Source organism: Petromyzon marinus, unplaced genomic scaffold, assembly GCF_048934315.1.
Source record: "Petromyzon marinus isolate PM22_M1 ecotype Great Lakes invasive population unplaced genomic scaffold, UKy_Petmar_22M1.pri1.0 PM_G_Scaffold_27, whole genome shotgun sequence".
Classification (NCBI taxonomy): Eukaryota; Metazoa; Chordata; class Hyperoartia; order Petromyzontiformes; family Petromyzontidae; genus Petromyzon; species Petromyzon marinus.
The window spans coordinates 2,069,119-2,095,866 of NW_027422839.1; the positions used below are offsets into that span (position 1 = coordinate 2,069,119).

General features: G+C 37.6%; 1 protein-coding gene across 7 annotated transcripts in view; it reads left to right on the plus strand.

Annotated features, from left to right (window-relative positions):
* The window catches only part of LOC142913943 (uncharacterized), a 266,595-nt gene that overhangs the window by 26,427 nt on the left and 213,420 nt on the right, over nucleotides 1-26,748 (plus strand). For all 7 annotated transcript variants that reach the window (XM_076061064.1, XM_076061068.1, XM_076061062.1 and 4 more), the window contains 4 exons: nucleotides 1,819-1,886; nucleotides 2,065-2,117; nucleotides 4,535-4,639; nucleotides 4,832-4,935. In XM_076061064.1, coding sequence (XP_075917179.1) covers nucleotides 1,819-1,886; nucleotides 2,065-2,117; nucleotides 4,535-4,639; nucleotides 4,832-4,935 — 330 coding nt within the window. The remainder of the gene's footprint in view (nucleotides 1-1,818; nucleotides 1,887-2,064; nucleotides 2,118-4,534; nucleotides 4,640-4,831; nucleotides 4,936-26,748) is intronic.

Below are 26,748 nucleotides of genomic sequence, written 5' to 3' on the forward strand. Positions count from 1 at the left end.
ATGTAACTGGGAGATTAGCAGAATGTTAACGTGAGGGATCAGCATGTGACTGGTCACGGAAGTAGCTATGTTAAAGTCCGAGTTTACATATCAACATAAGGATTTAGCATTGATGTAGCTGTGTTAATGTGTTGGATTAGCAGGATGTTAAAGTCAGAAATTAGCATGTAACTGGGAGATTAGCATGATGTTAGTGTGAGGGATCAGCATGTGACTGGTCACGGAAGTAGCTATGTTAAAGTCAGAGTTTACATATCAACAGAAGGATTTAGCATTGAAGTAGCTAAGTTAATGTGTTGGATTAGCATGATGTTGATGTGAGGAATTAGCATGTAACTGGGAGATTAGCAGGATGTTAATGTGAGGAATTAGCATGTAACTGGGAGATTAGCATGATGTTGATGTGAGGAATTAGCATGTAACTGGGAGATTAGCAGAATGTTAACGTGAGGGATCAGCATGTGACTGGTCACGGAAGTAGCTATGTTAAAGTCCGAGTTTACATATCAACATAAGGATTTAGCATTGATGTAGCTGTGTTAATGTGTTGGATTAGCAGGATGTTAAAGTCAACAAATTAGAATGTAACTGGGAGATTAGCATGATGTTAGTGTGAGGGATCAGCATGTGACTGGTCACGGAAGTAGCTATGTTAAAGTCAGAGTTTACATATCAACAGAAGGATTTAGCATTGAAGTAGCTGTGTTAATGTGTTGGATTAGCAGGGTGTTAAAGTCCGAGTTTACATATCAACAGAATAATTTAGCATTGAAATAGCTGTGTTAATGTGTTGGATTAGCAGGATGTTAAAGGCAGAATGTTAGTGTGAGGGATTAGCATGCCGGTTTATTTTTTCCTTGTTTCAACGTTAGCACCACGGAAAGCGACGAGCTTTGTTCAGACGGACGAGTCCATCATTGTTCGGAACGGAGGAGGGGGGAGAGGGAGAAGCAGCCACGATGCGCTGGGTCTGCAATTATTTTGCAGTAGGGGGCGACAGTTGCTTCGTGTTTCCCCCAATTAAGTTATTAGCGAGTTTTCAAGTTTGTGAATTTCAGACGTTGGGAGCTACTAAGGAGAAGGCGCTGCATTGCGTAGAACATCTCTGACTGTTGTTGTATCTGTAAAGCAAAACAAATACAGTACAGTTTAAATTTTTATTTAAAGCTTTCGTGACTGCAGCGATTTATATTCTTGGTTCTTTCGGTAAAGTCACCACGTAGAAGGGAAACACTAAAATAATAAAAATATAAAACAATTAAATTCTCACGACGTTTCGACTGCAACGCAAGCAATCATCGTCAGGTGTGAAAACCACTGCAAGAAAATTTTCTTGATATGTGGTTTTCACACGTGAGAATTTTATCGTTTTATATTTTTATTATTTTATTGTTTCCCTTCTACGTGGTGACTTTACCGAAAGAACCAATAATAGAGTACAGTTTGTTTACCGATGCAGTTTTCTGCATCGTTTAATCTGGCTTCTGCCGCACATCACGAACACAACGTCCGCGTGACGATTATCTGAACCGGTCCCGGGCCTCCACTCAACTCGGCCTCAAATGAGTACCCTGGTGCGGTGTGTGAACATTGCCACTGGGGAGACAAAGGCGGCCGGGCGTGGTGCTGGCCACCCACCCCCTCGTGTACCGTGCCGGCCTTAACAATGATGCTCGCGAGCAGCACTTGACCCAACAGTCTGTTAAGGCTACACGGGGACGATTTTCGTCTTGCATTGATTGTGTGCTGCGTTGCGTATGACATTTTTTTTAACAATTAAATGAGGCAGATGTCTTGTTATGTTTTTTTTTTTATCAGGCGCAGCGAAGAAGCTGAGATTCGTAGCAGGCTTGAAAGAAATATTCGTGAAAAAAATACAGAAATAGGTAGGCAACGTTTTGAGAGTGTCAGTGACCATTGCGAGTGTTAATTATTTATCGCACGTGTGACATTTGACCTCTATCAGGAGTGTACATTGTTAACGTCTGTTTAATATATTTTCATCGTTGTCCAACGTTTATTGGTAATCCTTAATTAATATTATCACTCGATTAATATTTTTAGGTAATTTGAAGATTGCAAGCGACAATAACGACATGAAACATTGCGAAACGCTGGTGAGCACATTTCAATGTCGTCTATCGCAATATCAGCCAGAAGAGCGGACGACGTTCAACGTCGCGATTGTAGTTCACAAGTTCATTAGCCAAGTAAAGCCCAATGAGCCAAAAAAGCTCTTTGTCAATGGTGGCTCAGCAAATCATTCTATTTGAACAATTACACAGGTTCACATTTTTAAAATAAATCAATTAGATTGTACTATTTACATTCACATTTGAAACTTTTGTGATCTTAACAGTCGGTTTAGGTGAGGACAGAGATGACAGAGTGAAGGTGCTAAGAGACGATGCTAGATGGTTCCAAAGCTTTGTAGCAGCTACATTAAATGATTTCGATTTATCTTCCCACCCGCCCCACTTCTCTGAAATGGTTCAATTGCGTTGGGATTGTTTTCCGCCAGCGAAGTCACCTGCTTGAGCAAGCTATGCAGCGTTGCCGTATTGGGGCTCGCACTTTGTTACCCAAAAAAAAACACAATCGCTTTTCGATTTATAATAATAGGGTTTTTCCCCTTTTTTCTGGCAATAAAACTGAAACCTTTTTACGAGGATTCACGTCACTGCATTAACCACAATACCTGCAGTCAAAATGCAAACAAAAAACCTACTATGATAATATATATGTGGCATTGTCCTTGAAACTGATTGGTCCACACCAAGGGACGGCTTTCTTTTGAGCCTCGACCCAATTGGTGCTCGACAAGATGACGCCAAAAGGCGTACATTGTCTTTGAGCTGTGTGACGCCTTTTGGCGTGGACCAATCAGTTTCAAGGACAATGCCACATATATTATCATAGTAGGTTTTTTGTTTGAATTTTGACTGCAGGTATATTGTGGTCAATGCAGCGACGTGACTCCTCGTAAAAAAAGGTTTCAGTTTTGTTGCCAAAAAAAGAGGGAAAACCCCTCTATTATTATATTTTGGCACTGGCAAAGGAGGTCCAATGATGTAGATGCTCACCCCGAGCCCTCATTACCTGGATAGTGCATTGTCTTTGAGCTGTGTGACACCTTTTGGCGTCATGTGGTCTAGCACCAATTGGGTCGAGGCTCAAAAGAAAGCCGTCCCTAGGTGTGGACCAATCAGTTTCAAGGACAATGCCACATATATATTATCATAGTAGGTTTTTTTGTTTGCGTTTTGACTGCAGGTATTGTGGTCGATGCAGCGACATGAATCCTTGTAAAAAAAGGTTTCAGTTTTGTTGCCAGAAAAAAGGGGGAAAACCCCTATTATATTATTATATTTTGGCACTGGCAAAGGAGGTCTAACGGTGCTTTTCGATTTTATCAAACACGGAACGCCGGCCACTGCGTCGGTCTCCGTCGCTGTGCTCGCAACGGCCTTTGGGTCGCGTCCCAATATTTTTTGTTTTGCTTGGCAAGGCGTTTCACGTTGAGCTCCTGAGAGGCTCGGGGAGCACGTGGGGGGGGGGGAGGGGGGAGAGAAAGGGAACGTTCAGACGGCATCCGAGAGCATTTACATTATGAGACCTCCTTTGCCAGTAACAAGATATAGTAATAGGTTCTACCCTTTTAAACTGGCACGAAAAACTGACACCTTTATTCAAGGCATCATGTCTGCAATAACCACAACACAAGCAGTCAAAATGCAAACAAAAGAGACAACTCTGATAATAATATTGGCACTGTCCTTGAATTTGAGTTTTTTGTGCCAGTTAAAAGGGTAAAAACCTATTCCTATATCTTGTTACTGGCAAAGGAGGTCTCATAATGCTCACCCCGAGCCCTCAATACTCTGATAGTGCGTTGTTTTTGAGTTGTACGCCTTTTGGCATCTTCTGGTCCAACACCAGTGGAGACTAGGCTCTAAGAAAAGCCGTCTCGGGTGTGGACCAATCAAATTCAAGGACAGTGCCAATATCGTTATCAGAGTTGTCTTTTTGCTTGCATTTTGACTGCTTGTGTTGCGGTTATTGCAGACATGATGCCTTGAATAAAGGTGTCAGTTTTTGGTGCCAGTTAAAAGGGTAAAAACCTATTCCTATATCTTGTTACTGGCAAAGGAGGTCTCATAATGTAAATGCTCACCCCGAGCCCTCAATACTCTGATAGTGCGCTGTTTTTGAGTTGTACGCCTTTTGGCGTCTTCTGGTCCAACACCAGTGGAGACTAGGCTCTAAGAAAAGCCGTCTCGGGTGTGGACCAATCAAATTCAAGGACAGTGCCAATATCATTATCAGAGTTGTCTCTTTTTTGCTTGCATTTTGACTGCTTGTGTTGCGGTTATTGCAGACATGATGCCTTGAATAAAGGTGTCAGTTTTTGGTGCCAGTTAAAAGGGTAAAACCTATCGCTACGGCATCCGAGAGCTTACGCCCACCGTGGTGCAATAAACACATCTTGGGGTATCGTAGGAAGTGTTGGTCTCGTGTCGTGTCTTGCGTGAAGGAATCCTTAGACGCGTTCAAACGAGAGAGAGCTTCACTCCAAGAAGCCGTCTGTCAAATGGAACAGCGGATAGCCGCCATGGAAACGCTGAAAAACGAAAGCAAGGTATTTCGAACGTTTCTTAAATCTACGGGTAAAATAATAACCCGCGCAACACTTCCCTGTGAGCGTTATCGTTTGCAAACGCGTGTTAGAATTGCGTCAATTGTCGTCGCTGCGGATGCTCTTTTTTGCGCGCACAAATGTGGCAATTCGCATCGCCCGACGCCGCATCTTGGGGCGTCGTTTACCTTCCAGAGCGAACTCAACGGAGCGAAAGCAAAAGAGCGCGTCTTGGAGAATGACCTCAGAGACGCCTTGAACGCGGTGAACGTCCTGGAATCAGAGCTGTCTCAGGAGAGGTAAATGTTGGAGCGTTATTTTTCAGCTCGCTCATTCGGGCGCATTTAGGCGTTCCCCTCCTCCTCCCCCTTCGCCCTCTCTCCCTTTTATCGTTTCAACCCCCGGCCGTCCTTCCCCCGAGAGCGGTGTCTCTTCACCTTGACCGCAGCCTGCCACCCCTTGTGGCTCTCAGCCGTTAACAACGTCGTACAACGTCGATACGGTAGAAACCGTGGGATCGCGAGCTCGATTCGTTCCGGAAACGTGTTTTGTAATCCAAAGCACTCGCGTATAATCAGAGCACTCGGTACATCAGTTGTGATCACGTGACGCCCGGCAGTACAAAGCGTGTCTACACGTGCGCTGCGCGTATTGCGAGAACCTCGCTCGTTTATCAAGTTAATATTTATTTACAAATGTAGCCCGTCTCGCCAAACACTCGCAGGCCAAGTTACTCGCAATCCAAGGTTTTACTGTACACAGCAACTCCTCTGCACCCCCTGTGGGACGTAAGGCCACAATAAATACACAGGGGTTGATGAAACAAAGTAGTTGTACTAACGTATCCACGCTAAATTTGCGTTTTGTTTTTTCACCTTCTAAAGAAAACAAATCTGGCCGTGTCTCGCACCCCCCCAGAAAGGGAATCTCGCACCCTCAGGTTGTGAAGAGCCACTGCCCTACAGGGTTATCCGAGTTAAGGAAGTAGACACCAGGGAAGTAGAGTTTATTTAAACACATGGCATCGACGGGTTAAAGATATAAAACGCCGGTGAATAATCGGCGTGCTTGACAGGTGTCAAGTCCCAGGCAATGTCGTCTGTCTGTGTGTGTGTGTGTACCTTAAGCGTACACACACACACACAGACAGACGACATTACATACAGACACTTACATACAGACTCTTACATAAAGACACTTACATACGGACAATTACATACAGACACTTACATACAGACACTAAGACACTTACATACAGACACTTACATACAGACACTTACATACAGACACTGAGACACTTACATAGACACTTATATACAGACACTTACATACAGACAGTTACATACAGACACTTACATACAGACACTTACATACAGACACTGAAACACTTACATAGACACTTACATACAGAAACTTACATACACTTACATACAGACACTGAGACACTTACATACAGACACTTACATACAGACACTTACATACACTTACATACAGACACTGAGACACTTACATACAGACACTTACATACAGACACTTAAATACAGACACTGAGACACTTACATAGACACATACAGACGTTTACATACAGACACTTACATACAGACACTGAGACACTTACATACAGACACTTACATACAGACACTGTGACACTGACATACAGACACTTACATACAGACACTTACATTGAGACACTTACATACAGAAACTTACATACAGACACTGAGACACTTACATAGAGACACTACTTACAGACACTTACATACAGAAGCTTACATACAGACACTTACATACAGACACTGAGACACTTACATACAGACACTTACATACAGACACTGAGACACTTACATACAGACACTTACATACAGGCACTTATATACAGACACTTACATACAGACACTTACAAACAGGCACTTACATACAGACACTTACATACAGACACTTACAAACATACACTTACATACAGAAACTTACATACAGACACTTAGATACAGATACTTACATACAGACACTTACAGACACTTACATACAGCCACTTACATACAGACGCTTACATACAGACACTTACATACAGACACTTACATACAGACACAAACAGACACTTACATACAGACACTTACATACAGACACTAAGACACTTACATACAGACACTTACACACAGACATTTACATACAGATACTTACATACAGACACTTACATACAGACACTTACATACAGACACTTACATACAGACACTTACATATAGACACTTACATACAGACCCTTACATACAGACACTTAGACACTTACATACTGACACTTACATACAGACTCTTACATAGAGACACTTACATACAGACACTTAGACACGTACAAACAGACACTTGCATACAGACTCTTACATAAAGACACTTACATACAGACAATTACATACAGACACTTACCTTGAGACACATACATACAGACACTTACATACAGACACTTACATTGAGACACTTACATACAGACACATACAGACACTGAGACACTTACATAGAGACACTACTTACAGACACTTACATACAGAAGCTTACATACAGACACTTACATACAGACACTTATATACAGACACTTACATACAGACACTTACATACAGACACTTACATACAGACACTTACATACAGACACTGAAACACTTACATAGACACATACAGAAACTTACATACACTTACATACAGACACTTACATACAGACACTTACATACACTTACATACAGACACTGAGACACTTACATACAGACACTTACATACAGACACTTAAATACAGACACTGAGACACTTACATAGACACATACAGACGCTTACATACAGACACTTACATACAGACACTGAGACACTTACATAGACACTTAAATACAGAAACTTACATACACTTACATACAGACACTTACATACAGACACTTATATACAGACACTTACATACAGACAGTTACATACAGACACTTACATACAGACACTTACATACAGACACTGAAACACTTACATAGACACTTACATACAGAAACTTACATACACTTACATACAGACACTGAGACACTTACATACAGACACTTACATACAGACACTTACATACACTTACATACAGACACTTACATACAGACACTTATATACAGACACTTACATTCAGACAGTTACATACAGACACTTACATACAGACACTGAGACACTTACATAGACACTTACATACAGAAACTTACATACACTTACATACAGACACTTACATACAGACACTTATATACGGACACTTACATACAGACAGTTACATACAGACACTTACATACAGACACTTACATACAGACACTGAAACACTTACATAGACACTTACATACAGAAACTTACATACACTTACATACAGACACTGAGACACTTACATACAGACACTTACATACAGACACTTACATACACTTACATACAGACACTGAGACACTTACATACAGACACTTACATACAGACACTTAAATACAGACACTGAGACACTTACATAGACACATACAGACGCTTACATACAGACACTTACATACAGACACTGAGACACTTACATACAGACACTTACATACAGACACTGTGACACTGACATACAGACACTTACATACAGACACTTACATACAGAAACTTACATAGAGACACTACTTACAGACACTTACATACAGAAGCTTACATACAGACACTTACATACAGACACTGAGACACTTACATACAGACACTTACATACAGACACTGAGACACTTACATACAGACACTTACATACAGGCACTTGTATACAGACACTTACATACAGACACTTACAAACAGGCACTTACATACAGACACTTACATACAGACACTTACAAACATACACTTACATACAGAAACTTACATACAGACACTTACATACAGATACTTACATACAGACACTTACAGACACTTACATACAGCCACTTACATAAAGACACTTACATACAGACACTTACATACAGACACTTACATACACTTACATACAGACACTTACATACAGATACTGAGACACTTACATACAGACACTTACATACAGACACTTACATACAGACACTTACATACAGACACTTACATACAGATACTTACATACAGACACTTACATACAGACACTTACATACAGACACTTACATATAGACACTTACATACAGACCCTTACATACAGACACTTAGACACTTACATACTGACACTTACATACAGACTCTTACATAGAGATACTTACATACAGACACTTAGACACGTACATACAGACACTTGCATACAGACTCTTACATAAAGGCACTTACATACAGACAATTACATACAGACACTTACCTTGAGACACGTACATACAGACACTTACATACAGACACTTACATTGAGACACTTACATACAGACACTTACATACAGACACTGAGACACTTACATAGAGACACTACTTACAGACACGTACATACAGAAGCTTACATACAGACACTTACATACAGACACTTATATACAGACACTTACATACAGACACTTACATACAGACACTTACATACAGACACTGAAACACTTACATAGACACATACAGAAAGTTACATACACTTACATACAGACACTTACATACAGACACTTACATACACTTACATACAGACACTGAGACACTTACATACAGACACTTACATACAGACACTTAAATACAGACACTGAGACACTTACATAGACACATACAGACGCTTACATACAGACACTTACATACAGACACTGAGACACTTACATACAGACACTTACATACAGACACTGTGACACTGACATACAGACACTTACATACAGACACTTACATTGAGACACTTACATACAGAAACTTACATACAGACACTGAGACACTTACATAGAGACACTACTTACAGACACTTACATACAGAAGCTTACATACAGACACTTACATACAGACACTGAGACACTTACATACAGACACTTACATACAGACACTGAGACACTTACATACAGACACTTACATACAGGCACTTATATACAGACACTTACATACAGACACTTACAAACAGGCACTTACATACAGACACTTACATACAGACACTTACAACCATACACTTACATACAGAAACTTACATACAGACACTTACATACAGATACTTACATACAGACACTTACAGACACTTACATACAGCCACTTACATACAGACACTTACATACAGACACTTACATACAGACACTTACATACAGACACAAACAGACACTTACATACAGACACTTACATACAGACACTAAGACACTTACATACAGACACTTACACACAGACATTTACATACAGATACTTACATACAGACACTTACATACAGACACTTATATACAGACACTTACATACAGACACTTACATACAGGCACTTATATACAGACACTTACATACAGACACTTACAAACAGGCACTTACATACAGACACTTACATACAGACACTTACAAACATACACTTACATACAGAAACTTACATACAGACACTTAGATACAGATACTTACATACAGACACTTACATACAGCCACTTACATACAGACGCTTACATACAGACACTTACATACAGACACTTACATACAGACACAAACAGACACTTACATACAGACACTTACATACAGACACTAAGACACTTACATACAGACACTTACACACAGACATTTACATACAGATACTTACATACAGACACTTACATACAGACACTTACATACAGACACTTACATACAGACACTTACATATAGACACTTACATACAGACCCTTACATACAGACACTTAGACACTTACATACTGACACTTACATACAGACTCTTACATAGAGACACTTACATACAGACACTTAGACACGTACATACAGACACTTGCATACAGACTCTTACATAAAGACACTTACATACAGACAATTACATACAGACACTTACCTTGAGACACGTACATACAGACACTTACATACAGACACTTACATTGAGACACTTACATACAGACACATACAGACACTGAGACACTTACATAGAGACACTACTTACAGACACTTACATACAGAAGCTTACATACAGACACTTACATACAAACACTTATATACAGACACTTACATACAGACACTTACATACAGACACTTACATACAGACACTTACATACAGACACTGAAACACTTACATAGACACATACAGAAACTTACATACACTTACATACAGACACTTACATACAGACACTTACATACACTTACATACAGACACTGAGACACTTACATACAGACACTTACATACAGACACTTAAATACAGACACTGAGACACTTACATAGACACATACAGATGCTTACATACAGACACTTACATACAGACACTGAGACACTTACATAGACACTTACATACAGAAACTTACATACACTTACATACAGACACTTACATACAGACACTTATATACAGACACTTACATACAGACAGTTACATACAGACACTTACATACAGACACTTACATACAGACACTGAAACACTTACATAGACACTTACATACAGAAACTTACATACACTTACATACAGACACTGAGACACTTACATACAGACACTTACATACAGACACTTACATACACTTACATACAAACACTTACATACAGACACTTATATACAGACACTTACATTCAGACAGTTACATACAGACACTTACATACAGACACTGAGACACTTACATAGACACTTACATACAGAAACTTACATACACTTACATACAGACACTTACATACAGACACTTATATACAGACACTTACATTGAGACACTTACATACAGAAACTTACATACAGACACTGAGACACTTACATAGAGACACTACTTACAGACACTTACATACAGAAGCTTACATACAGACACTTACATACAGACACTGAGACACTTACATACAGACACTTACATACAGACACTGAGACACTTACATACAGACACTTACATACAGGCACTTATATACAGACACTTACATACAGACACTTACAAACAGGCACTTACATACAGACACTTACATACAGACACTTACAACCATACACTTACATACAGAAACTTACATACAGACACTTACATACAGATACTTACATACAGACACTTACAGACACTTACATACAGCCACTTACATACAGACACTTACATACAGACACTTACATACAGACACTTACATACAGACACTTACATACAGACACATACAGACGCTGAGACACTTACATACAGACACTTACATACAGACACTTACATACAGACACGAAGACACTTACATACAGACACTTACATACTGACACTTACATACAGACACTTACATACAGACACTTACAAACAGACACTTACATACAGAAACTTACACACAGACACATACAGAGACTTACATACAGACACTTACATACAGACACTTACATACAGACACATACAGACACTTAGATACAGACACTTACATACAGACACTGAGACACTTACATACCGACACTTACATACAGACACTTACATACAGACACTGAGATATTGACATACAGACACTTACATACAAACACTTAACGTACAGACACTTACATACAGACACTTATATACAGACACTTACATAGAAACACTTACATACAGACACTTACTTAGACACTTACTTACAGACACTGAGACTCTTAAATACAAACACTTACATACAGACACTTACATACAGACACTTACAAACACACACTGACATACAGACACTGAGACTTACATACAGACACTTACATACAGACACTTACATACAGACACTTACATAAAGACATTTACATACAGATACTGAGACACTTACATACAGACACTTACATACAGACACTTACATACACACACTTACATACAAACACTTACATACAGGCACTTACATACAGACACTTACATAGACACTTACATACAGACACTTACATACTGACACAAACAGACACTGAGACACTTACATACAGACACTTACATAGAGACACTTACATACAGACCCTTACATACAGACACTTAGACACTTACATACAGACACTTACATACAGACTCTTACATAAAGACACTTACATACAGACACTTACATACAAACACTTACATACAGACACTAAGACACTTACATACAGACACTTACATACAGACACTTACATACAGACACTGAGTCACTTACATAGACACTTACATACAGATGCTTACATACAGGCACTTATATACAGACACTTACATACAGACACTTACAAACAGGCACTTACATACAGACACTTACATACAGACACTTACAAACATACACTTACATACAGAAACTTACATACAGACACTTAGATACAGATACTTACATACAGACACTTACATACAGCCACTTACATACAGACGCTTACATACAGACACTTACATACAGACACTTACATACAGACACAAACAGACACTTACATACAGACACTTACATACAGACACTAAGACACTTACATACAGACACTTACACACAGACATTTACATACAGATACTTACATACAGACACTTACATACAGACACTTACATACAGACACTTACATACAGACACTTACATATAGACACTTACATACAGACCCTTACATACAGACACTTAGAAACTTACATACTGACACTTACATACAGACTCTTACATAGAGACACTTACATACAGACACTTAGACACGTACATATAGACACTTGCATACAGACTCTTACATAAAGACACTTACATACAGACAATTACATACAGACACTTACCTTGAGACACGTACATACAGACACTTACATACAGACACTTACATTGAGACACTTACATACAGACACATACAGACACTGAGACACTTACATAGAGACACTACTTACAGACACTTACATACAGAAGCTTACATACAGACACTTACATACAAACACTTATATACAGACACTTACATACAGACACTTACATACAGACACTTACATACAGACACTGAAACACTTACATAGACACATACAGAAACTTACATACACTTACATACAGACACTTACATACAGACACTTACATACACTTACATACAGACACTGAGACACTTACATACAGACACTTACATACAGACACTTAAATACAGACACTGAGACACTTACATAGACACATACAGACGCTTACATACAGACACTTACATACAGACACTGAAACACTTACATAGACACTTACATACAGAAACTTACATACACTTACATACAGACACTTACATACAGACACTTATATACAGACACTTACATACAGACAGTTACATACAGACACTTACATACAGACACTTACATACAGACACTGAAACACTTACATAGACACTTACATACAGAAACTTACATACACTTACATACAGACACTGAGACACTTACATACAGACACTTACATACAGACACTTACATACACTTACATACAAACACTTACATACAGACACTTATATACAGACACTTACATTCAGACAGTTACATACAGACACTTACATACAGACACTGAGACACTTACATAGACACTTACATACAGAAACTTACATACACTTACATACAGACACTTACATACAGACACTTATATACAGACACTTACATTGAGACACTTACATACAGAAACTTACATACAGACACTGAGACACTTACATAGAGACACTACTTACAGACACTTACATACAGAAGCTTACATACAGACACTTACATACAGACACTGAGACACTTACATACAGACACTTACATACAGACACTGAGACACTTACATACAGACACTTACATACAGGCACTTATATACAGACACTTACATACAGACACTTACAAACAGGCACTTACATACAGACACTTACATACAGACACTTACAACCATACACTTACATACAGAAACTTACATACAGACACTTACATACAGATACTTACATACAGACACTTACAGACACTTACATACAGCCACTTACATACAGACACTTACATACAGACACTTACATACAGACACTTACATACAGACACTTACATGCAGACACATACAGACGCTGAGACACTTACATACAGACACTTACATACAGACACTTAGACACGTACATACAGACACTTGCATACAGACTCTTACATAAAGACACTTACATACAGACAATTACATACAGACACTTACCTTGAGACACGTACATACAGACACTTACATACAGACACTTACATTGAGACACTTACATACAGACACATACAGACACTGAGACACTTACATAGAGACACTACTTACAGACACTTACATACAGAAGCTTACATACAGACACTTACATACAAACACTTATATACAGACACTTACATACAGACACTTACATACAGACACTTACATACAGACACTTACATACAGACACTGAAACACTTACATAGACACATACAGAAACTTACATACACTTACATACAGACACTTACATACAGACACTTACATACACTTACATACAGACACTGAGACACTTACATACAGACACTTACATACAGACACTTAAATACAGACACTGAGACACTTACATAGACACATACAGATGCTTACATACAGACACTTACATACAGACACTGAGACACTTACATAGACACTTACATACAGAAACTTACATACACTTACATACAGACACTTACATACAGACACTTATATACAGACACTTACATACAGACAGTTACATACAGACACGTACATACAGACACTTACATACAGACACTGAAACACTTACATAGACACTTACATACAGAAACTTACATACACTTACATACAGACACTGAGACACTTACATACAGACACTTACATACAGACACTTACATACACTTACATACAAACACTTACATACAGACACTTATATACAGACACTTACATTCAGACAGTTACATACAGACACTTACATACAGACACTGAGACACTTACATAGACACTTACATACAGAAACTTACATACACTTACATACAGACACTTACATACAGACACTTATATACAGACACTTACATTGAGACACTTACATACAGACACTTACATACAGACACTGAGACACTTACATAGAGACACTACTTACAGACACGTACATACAGAAGCTTACATACAGACACTTACATACAGACACTTATATACAGACACTTACATACAGACACTTACATACAGACACTTACATACAGACACTGAAACACTTACATAGACACATACAGAAAGTTACATACACTTACATACAGACACTTACATACAGACACTTACATACACTTACATACAGACACTGAGACACTTACATACAGACACTTACATACAGACACTTAAATACAGACACTGAGACACTTACATAGACACATACAGACGCTTACATACAGACACTTACATACAGACACTGAGACACTTACATACAGACACTTACATACAGACACTGTGACACTGACATACAGACACTTACATACAGACACTTACATTGAGACACTTACATACAGAAACTTACATACAGACACTGAGACACTTACATAGAGACACTACTTACAGACACTTACATACAGAAGCTTACATACAGACACTTACATACAGACACTGAGACACTTACATACAGACACTTACATACAGACACTGAGACACTTACATACAGACACTTACATACAGGCACTTATATACAGACACTTACATACAGACACTTACAAACAGGCACTTACATACAGACACTTACATACAGACACTTACAACCATACACTTACATACAGAAACTTACATACAGACACTTACATACAGATACTTACATACAGACACTTACAGACACTTACATACAGCCACTTACATACAGACACTTACATACAGACACTTACATACAGACACTTACATACAGACACAAACAGACACTTACATACAGACACTTACATACAGACACTAAGACACTTACATACAGACACTTACACACAGACATTTACATACAGATACTTACATACAGACACTTACATACAGACACTTATATACAGACACTTACATACAGACACTTACATACAGGCACTTATATACAGACACTTACATACAGACACTTACAAACAGGCACTTACATACAGACACTTACATACAGACACTTACAAACATACACTTACATACAGAAACTTACATACAGACACTTAGATACAGATACTTACATACAGACACTTACATACAGCCACTTACATACAGACGCTTACATACAGACACTTACATACAGACACTTACATACAGACACAAACAGACACTTACATACAGACACTTACATACAGACACTAAGACACTTACATACAGACACTTACACACAGACATTTACATACAGATACTTACATACAGACACTTACATACAGACACTTACATACAGACACTTACATACAGACACTTACATATAGACACTTACATACAGACCCTTACATACAGACACTTAGACACTTACATACTGACACTTACATACAGACTCTTACATAGAGACACTTACATACAGACACTTAGACACGTACATACAGACACTTGCATACAGACTCTTACATAAAGACACTTACATACAGACAATTACATACAGACACTTACCTTGAGACACGTACATACAGACACTTACATACAGACACTTACATTGAGACACTTACATACAGACACATACAGACACTGAGACACTTACATAGAGACACTACTTACAGACACTTACATACAGAAGCTTACATACAGACACTTACATACAAACACTTATATACAGACACTTACATACAGACACTTACATACAGACACTTACATACAGACACTTACATACAGACACTGAAACACTTACATAGACACATACAGAAACTTACATACACTTACATACAGACACTTACATACAGACACTTACATACACTTACATACAGACACTGAGACACTTACATACAGACACTTACATACAGACACTTAAATACAGACACTGAGACACTTACATAGACACATACAGATGCTTACATACAGACACTTACATACAGACACTGAGACACTTACATAGACACTTACATACAGAAACTTACATACACTTACATACAGACACTTACATACAGACACTTATATACAGACACTTACATACAGACAGTTACATACAGACACTTACATACAGACACTTACATACAGACACTGAAACACTTACATAGACACTTACATACAGAAACTTACATACACTTACATACAGACACTGAGACACTTACATACAGACACTTACATACAGACACTTACATACACTTACATACAAACACTTACATACAGACACTTATATACAGACACTTACATTCAGACAGTTACATACAGACACTTACATACAGACACTGAGACACTTACATAGACACTTACATACAGAAACTTACATACACTTACATACAGACACTTACATACAGACACTTATATACAGACACTTACATTGAGACACTTACATACAGAAACTTACATACAGACACTGAGACACTTACATAGAGACACTACTTACAGACACTTACATACAGAAGCTTACATACAGACACTTACATACAGACACTGAGACACTTACATACAGACACTTACATACAGACACTGAGACACTTACATACAGACACTTACATACAGGCACTTATATACAGACACTTACATACAGACACTTACAAACAGGCACTTACATACAGACACTTACATACAGACACTTACAACCATACACTTACATACAGAAACTTACATACAGACACTTACATACAGATACTTACATACAGACACTTACAGACACTTACATACAGCCACTTACATACAGACACTTACATACAGACACTTACATACAGACACTTACATACAGACACTTACATACAGACACATACAGACGCTGAGACACTTACATACAGACACTTACATACAGACACTTACATACAGACACGAAGACACTTACATACAGACACTTACATACTGACACTTACATACAGACACTTACATACAGACACTTACAAACAGACACTTACATACAGAAACTTACACACAGACACATACAGAGACTTACATACAGACACTTACATACAGACACTTACATACAGACACATACAGACACTTAGATACAGACACTTACATACAGACACTGAGACACTTACATACCGACACTTACATACAGACACTTACATACAGACACTGAGATATTGACATACAGACACTTACATACAAACACTTAACGTACAGACACTTACATACAGACACTTATATACAGACACTTACATAGAAACACTTACATACAGACACTTACTTAGACACTTACTTACAGACACTGAGACTCTTAAATACAAACACTTACATACAGACACTTACATACAGACACTTACAAACACACACTGACATACAGACACTGAGACTTACATACAGACACTTACATACAGACACTTACATACAGACACTTACATAAAGACATTTACATACAGATACTGAGACACTTACATACAGACACTTACATACAGACACTTACATACACACACTTACATACAAACACTTACATACAGGCACTTACATACAGACACTTACATAGACACTTACATACAGACACTTACATACTGACACAAACAGACACTGAGACACTTACATACAGACACTTACATAGAGACACTTACATACAGACCCTTACATACAGACACTTAGACACTTACATACAGACACTTACATACAGACTCTTACATAAAGACACTTACATACAGACACTTACATACAAACACTTACATACAGACACTAAGACACTTACATACAGACACTTACATACAGACACTTACATACAGACACTGAGTCACTTACATAGACACTTACATACAGATGCTTACATACAGGCACTTATATACAGACACTTACATACAGACACTTACAAACAGGCACTTACATACAGACACTTACATACAGACACTTACAAACATACACTTACATACAGAAACTTACATACAGACACTTAGATACAGATACTTACATACAGACACTTACATACAGCCACTTACATACAGACGCTTACATACAGACACTTACATACAGACACTTACATACAGACACAAACAGACACTTACATACAGACACTTACATACAGACACTAAGACACTTACATACAGACACTTACACACAGACATTTACATACAGATACTTACATACAGACACTTACATACAGACACTTACATACAGACACTTACATACAGACACTTACATATAGACACTTACATACAGACCCTTACATACAGACACTTAGAAACTTACATACTGACACTTACATACAGACTCTTACATAGAGACACTTACATACAGACACTTAGACACGTACATATAGACACTTGCATACAGACTCTTACATAAAGACACTTACATACAGACAATTACATACAGACACTTACCTTGAGACACGTACATACAGACACTTACATACAGACACTTACATTGAGACACTTACATACAGACACATACAGACACTGAGACACTTACATAGAGACACTACTTACAGACACTTACATACAGAAGCTTACATACAGACACTTACATACAAACACTTATATACAGACACTTACATACAGACACTTACATACAGACACTTACATACAGACACTGAAACACTTACATAGACACATACAGAAACTTACATACACTTACATACAGACACTTACATACAGACACTTACATACACTTACATACAGACACTGAGACACTTACATACAGACACTTACATACAGACACTTAAATACAGACACTGAGACACTTACATAGACACATACAGACGCTTACATACAGACACTTACATACAGACACTGAAACACTTACATAGACACTTACATACAGAAACTTACATACACTTACATACAGACACTTACATACAGACACTTATATACAGACACTTACATACAGACAGTTACATACAGACACTTACATACAGACACTTACATACAGACACTGAAACACTTACATAGACACTTACATACAGAAACTTACATACACTTACATACAGACACTGAGACACTTACATACAGACACTTACATACAGACACTTACATACACTTACATACAAACACTTACATACAGACACTTATATACAGACACTTACATTCAGACAGTTACATACAGACACTTACATACAGACACTGAGACACTTACATAGACACTTACATACAGAAACTTACATACACTTACATACAGACACTTACATACAGACACTTATATACAGACACTTACATTGAGACACTTACATACAGAAACTTACATACAGACACTGAGACACTTACATAGAGACACTACTTACAGACACTTACATACAGAAGCTTACATACAGACACTTACATACAGACACTGAGACACTTACATACAGACACTTACATACAGACACTGAGACACTTACATACAGACACTTACATACAGGCACTTATATACAGACACTTACATACAGACACTTACAAACAGGCACTTACATACAGACACTTACATACAGACACTTACAACCATACACTTACATACAGAAACTTACATACAGACACTTACATACAGATACTTACATACAGACACTTACAGACACTTACATACAGCCACTTACATACAGACACTTACATACAGACACTTACATACAGACACTTACATACAGACACTTACATGCAGACACATACAGACGCTGAGACACTTACATACAGACACTTACATACAGACACTTAGACACGTACATACAGACACTTGCATACAGACTCTTACATAAAGACACTTACATACAGACAATTACATACAGACACTTACCTTGAGACACGTACATACAGACACTTACATACAGACACTTACATTGAGACACTTACATACAGACACATACAGACACTGAGACACTTACATAGAGACACTACTTACAGACACTTACATACAGAAGCTTACATACAGACACTTACATACAAACACTTATATACAGACACTTACATACAGACACTTACATACAGACACTTACATACAGACACTTACATACAGACACTGAAACACTTACATAGACACATACAGAAACTTACATACACTTACATACAGACACTTACATACAGACACTTACATACACTTACATACAGACACTGAGACACTTACATACAGACACTTACATACAGACACTTAAATACAGACACTGAGACACTTACATAGACACATACAGATGCTTACATACAGACACTTACATACAGACACTGAGACACTTACATAGACACTTACATACAGAAACTTACATACACTTACATACAGACACTTACATACAGACACTTATATACAGACACTTACATACAGACAGTTACATACAGACACGTACATACAGACACTTACATACAGACACTGAAACACTTACATAGACACTTACATACAGAAACTTACATACACTTACATACAGACACTGAGACACTTACATACAGACACTTACATACAGACACTTACATACACTTACATACAAACACTTACATACAGACACTTATATACAGACACTTACATTCAGACAGTTACATACAGACACTTACATACAGACACTGAGACACTTACATAGACACTTACATACAGAAACTTACATACACTTACATACAGACACTTACATACAGACACTTATATACAGACACTTACATTGAGACACTTACATACAGAAACTTACATACAGACACTGAGACACTTACATAGAGACACTACTTACAGACACTTACATACAGAAGCTTACATACAGACACTTACATACAGACACTGAGACACTTACATACAGACACTTACATACAGACACTGAGACACTTACATACAGACACTTACATACAGGCACTTATATACAGACACTTACATACAGACACTTACAAACAGGCACTTACATACAGACACTTACATACAGACACTTACAACCATACACTTACATACAGAAACTTACATACAGACACTTACATACAGATACTTACATACAGACACTTACAGACACTTACATACAGCCACTTACATACAGACACTTACATACAGACACTTACATACAGACACTTACATACAGACACTTACATGCAGACACATACAGACGCTGAGACACTTACATACAGACACTTACATACAGACACTTACATACAGACACGAAGATACTTACATACAGACACTTACATACTGACACTTACATACAGACACTTACATACAGACACTTACAAACAGACACTTACATACAGAAACTTACACACAGACACTTACATACAGAGACTTACATACAGACACTTACATACAGACACTTACATACAGACACATACAGACACTTAGATACAGACACTTACATACAGACACTGAGACACTTACATACCGACACTTACATACAGACACTTACATACAGACACTGAGATATTAACATACAGACACTTACATACAAACACTTAACGTACAGACACTTACATACAGACACTTATATACAGACACTTACATAGAAACACTTACATACAGACACTTACTTAGACACTTACTTACAGACACTGAGACTCTTAAATACAAACACTTACATACAGACACTTACATACAGACACTTACAAACACACACTGACATACAGACACTGAGACTTACATACAGACACTTACATACAGACACTTACATACAGACACTTACATAAAGACATTTACATACAGATACTGAGACACTTACATACAGACACTTACATACAGACACTTACATACACACACTTACATACAAACACTTACATACAGGCACTTACATACAGACACTTACATAGACACTTACATACAGACACTTACATACTGACACAAACAGACACTGAGACACTTACATACAGACACTTACATAGAGACACTTACATACAGACCCTTACATACAGACACTTAGACACTTACATACAGACACTTACATACAGACTCTTACATAAAGACACTTACATACAGACACTTACATACAAACACTTACATACAGACACTAAGACACTTACATACAGACACTTACATACAGACACTAACATACAGACACTGAGTCACTTACATAGACACTTACATACAGACGCTTACATACAGGCACTTATATACAGACACTTACATACAGACACTTACAAACAGGCACTTACATACAGACACTTACATACAGACACTTACAAACATACACTTACATACAGAAACTTACATACAGACACTTAGATACAGATACTTACATACAGACACTTACATACAGCCACTTACATACAGACGCTTACATACAGACACTTACATACAGACACTTACATACAGACACAAACAGACACTTACATACAGACACTTACATACAGACACTAAGACACTTACATACAGACACTTACACACAGACATTTACATACAGATCCTTACATACAGACCCTTACATACAGACACTTACATACAGACACTTACCTACAGACACTTACATATAGACACTTACATACAGACACTTACATACAGACACTTACATAAAGACATTTACATACAGATACTGAGACACTTACATACAGACACTTACATACAGACACTTACATACACACACTTACATACAAACACTTACATACAGGCACTTACATACAGACACTTACATAGACACTTACATACAGACACTTACATACTGACACAAACAGACACTGAGACACTTACATACAGACACTTACATAGAGACACTTACATACAGACCCTTACATACAGACACTTAGACACTTACATACAGACACTTACATACAGACTCTTACATAAAGACACTTACATACAGACACTTACATACAAACACTTACATACAGACACTAAGACACTTACATACAGACACTTACATACAGACACTCACATACAGACACTGAGTCACTTACATAGACACTTACATACAGACGCTTACATACAGGCACTTATATACAGACACTTACATACAGACACTTACAAACAGGCACTTACATACAGACACTTACATACAGACACTTACAAACATACACTTACATACAGAAACTTACATACAGACACTTAGATACAGATACTTACATACAGACACTTACATACAGCCACTTACATACAGACGCTTACATACAGACACTTACATACAGACACTTACATACAGACACAAACAGACACTTACATACAGACACTTACATACAGACACTAAGACACTTACATACAGACACTTACACACAGACATTTACATACAGATACTTACATACAGACACTTACATACAGACACTTACATACAGACACTTACATATAGACACTTACATACAGACCCTTACATACAGACACTTAGACACTTACATGCTGACACTTACATACAGACTCTTACATAGAGACACTTACATACAGACACTTAGACACGTACATATAGACACTTGCATACAGACTCTTACATAAAGACACTTACATACAGACAATTACATACAGACACTTACCTTGAGACACGTACATACAGACACTTACATACAGACACTTACATTGAGACACTTACATACAGACACATACAGACACTGAGACACTTACATAGAGACACTACTTACAGACACTTACATACAGAAGCTTACATACAGACACTTACATACAAACACTTATATACAGACACTTACATACAGACACTTACATACAGACACTTACATACAGACACTTACATACAGACACTGAAACACTTACATAGACACATACAGAAACTTACATACACTTACATACAGACACTTACATACAGACACTTACATACACTTACATACAGACACTGAGACACTTACATACAGACACTTACATACAGACACTTAAATACAGACACTGAGACACTTACATAGACACATACAGACGCTTACATACAGACACTTACATACAGACACTGAGACACTTACATAGACACTTACATACAGAAACTTACATACACTTACATACAGACACTTACATACAGACACTTATATACAGACACTTACATACAGACAGTTACATACAGACACGTACATACAGACACTTACATACAGACACTGAAACACTTACATAGACACTTACATACAGAAACTTACATACACTTACATACAGACACTGAGACACTTACATACAGACACTTACATACAGACACTTACATACACTTACATACAAACACTTACATACAGACACTTATATACAGACACTTACATTCAGACAGTTACATACAGACACTTACATACAGACACTGAGACACTTACATAGACACTTACATACAGAAACTTACATACACTTACATACAGACACTTACATACAGACACTTATATACAGACACTTACATTGAGACACTTACATACAGAAACTTACATACAGACACTGAGACACTTACATAGAGACACTACTTACAGACACTTACATACAGAAGCTTACATACAGACACTTACATACAGACACTGAGACACTTACATACAGACACTTACATACAGACACTGAGACACTTACATACAGACACTTACATACAGGCACTTATATACAGACACTTACATACAGACACTTACAAACAGGCACTTACATACAGACACTTACATACAGACACTTACAACCATACACTTACATACAGAAACTTACATACAGACACTTACATACAGATACTTACATACAGACACTTACAGACACTTACATACAGCCACTTACATACAGACACTTACATACAGACACTTACATACAGACACTTACATACAGACACTTACATGCAGACACATACAGACGCTGAGACACTTACATACAGACACTTACATACAGACACTTAGACACGTACATACAGACACTTGCATACAGACTCTTACATAAAGACACTTACATACAGACAATTACATACAGACACTTACCTTGAGACACGTACATACAGACACTTACATACAGACACTTACATTGAGACACTTACATACAGACACATACAGACACTGAGACACTTACATAGAGACACTACTTACAGACACTTACATACAGAAGCTTACATACAGACACTTACATACAAACACTTATATACAGACACTTACATACAGACACTTACATACAGACACTTACATACAGACACTTACATACAGACACTGAAACACTTACATAGACACATACAGAAACTTACATACACTTACATACAGACACTTACATACAGACACTTACATACACTTACATACAGACACTGAGACACTTACATACAGACACTTACATACAGACACTTAAATACAGACACTGAGACACTTACATAGACACATACAGATGCTTACATACAGACACTTACATACAGACACTGAGACACTTACATAGACACTTACATACAGAA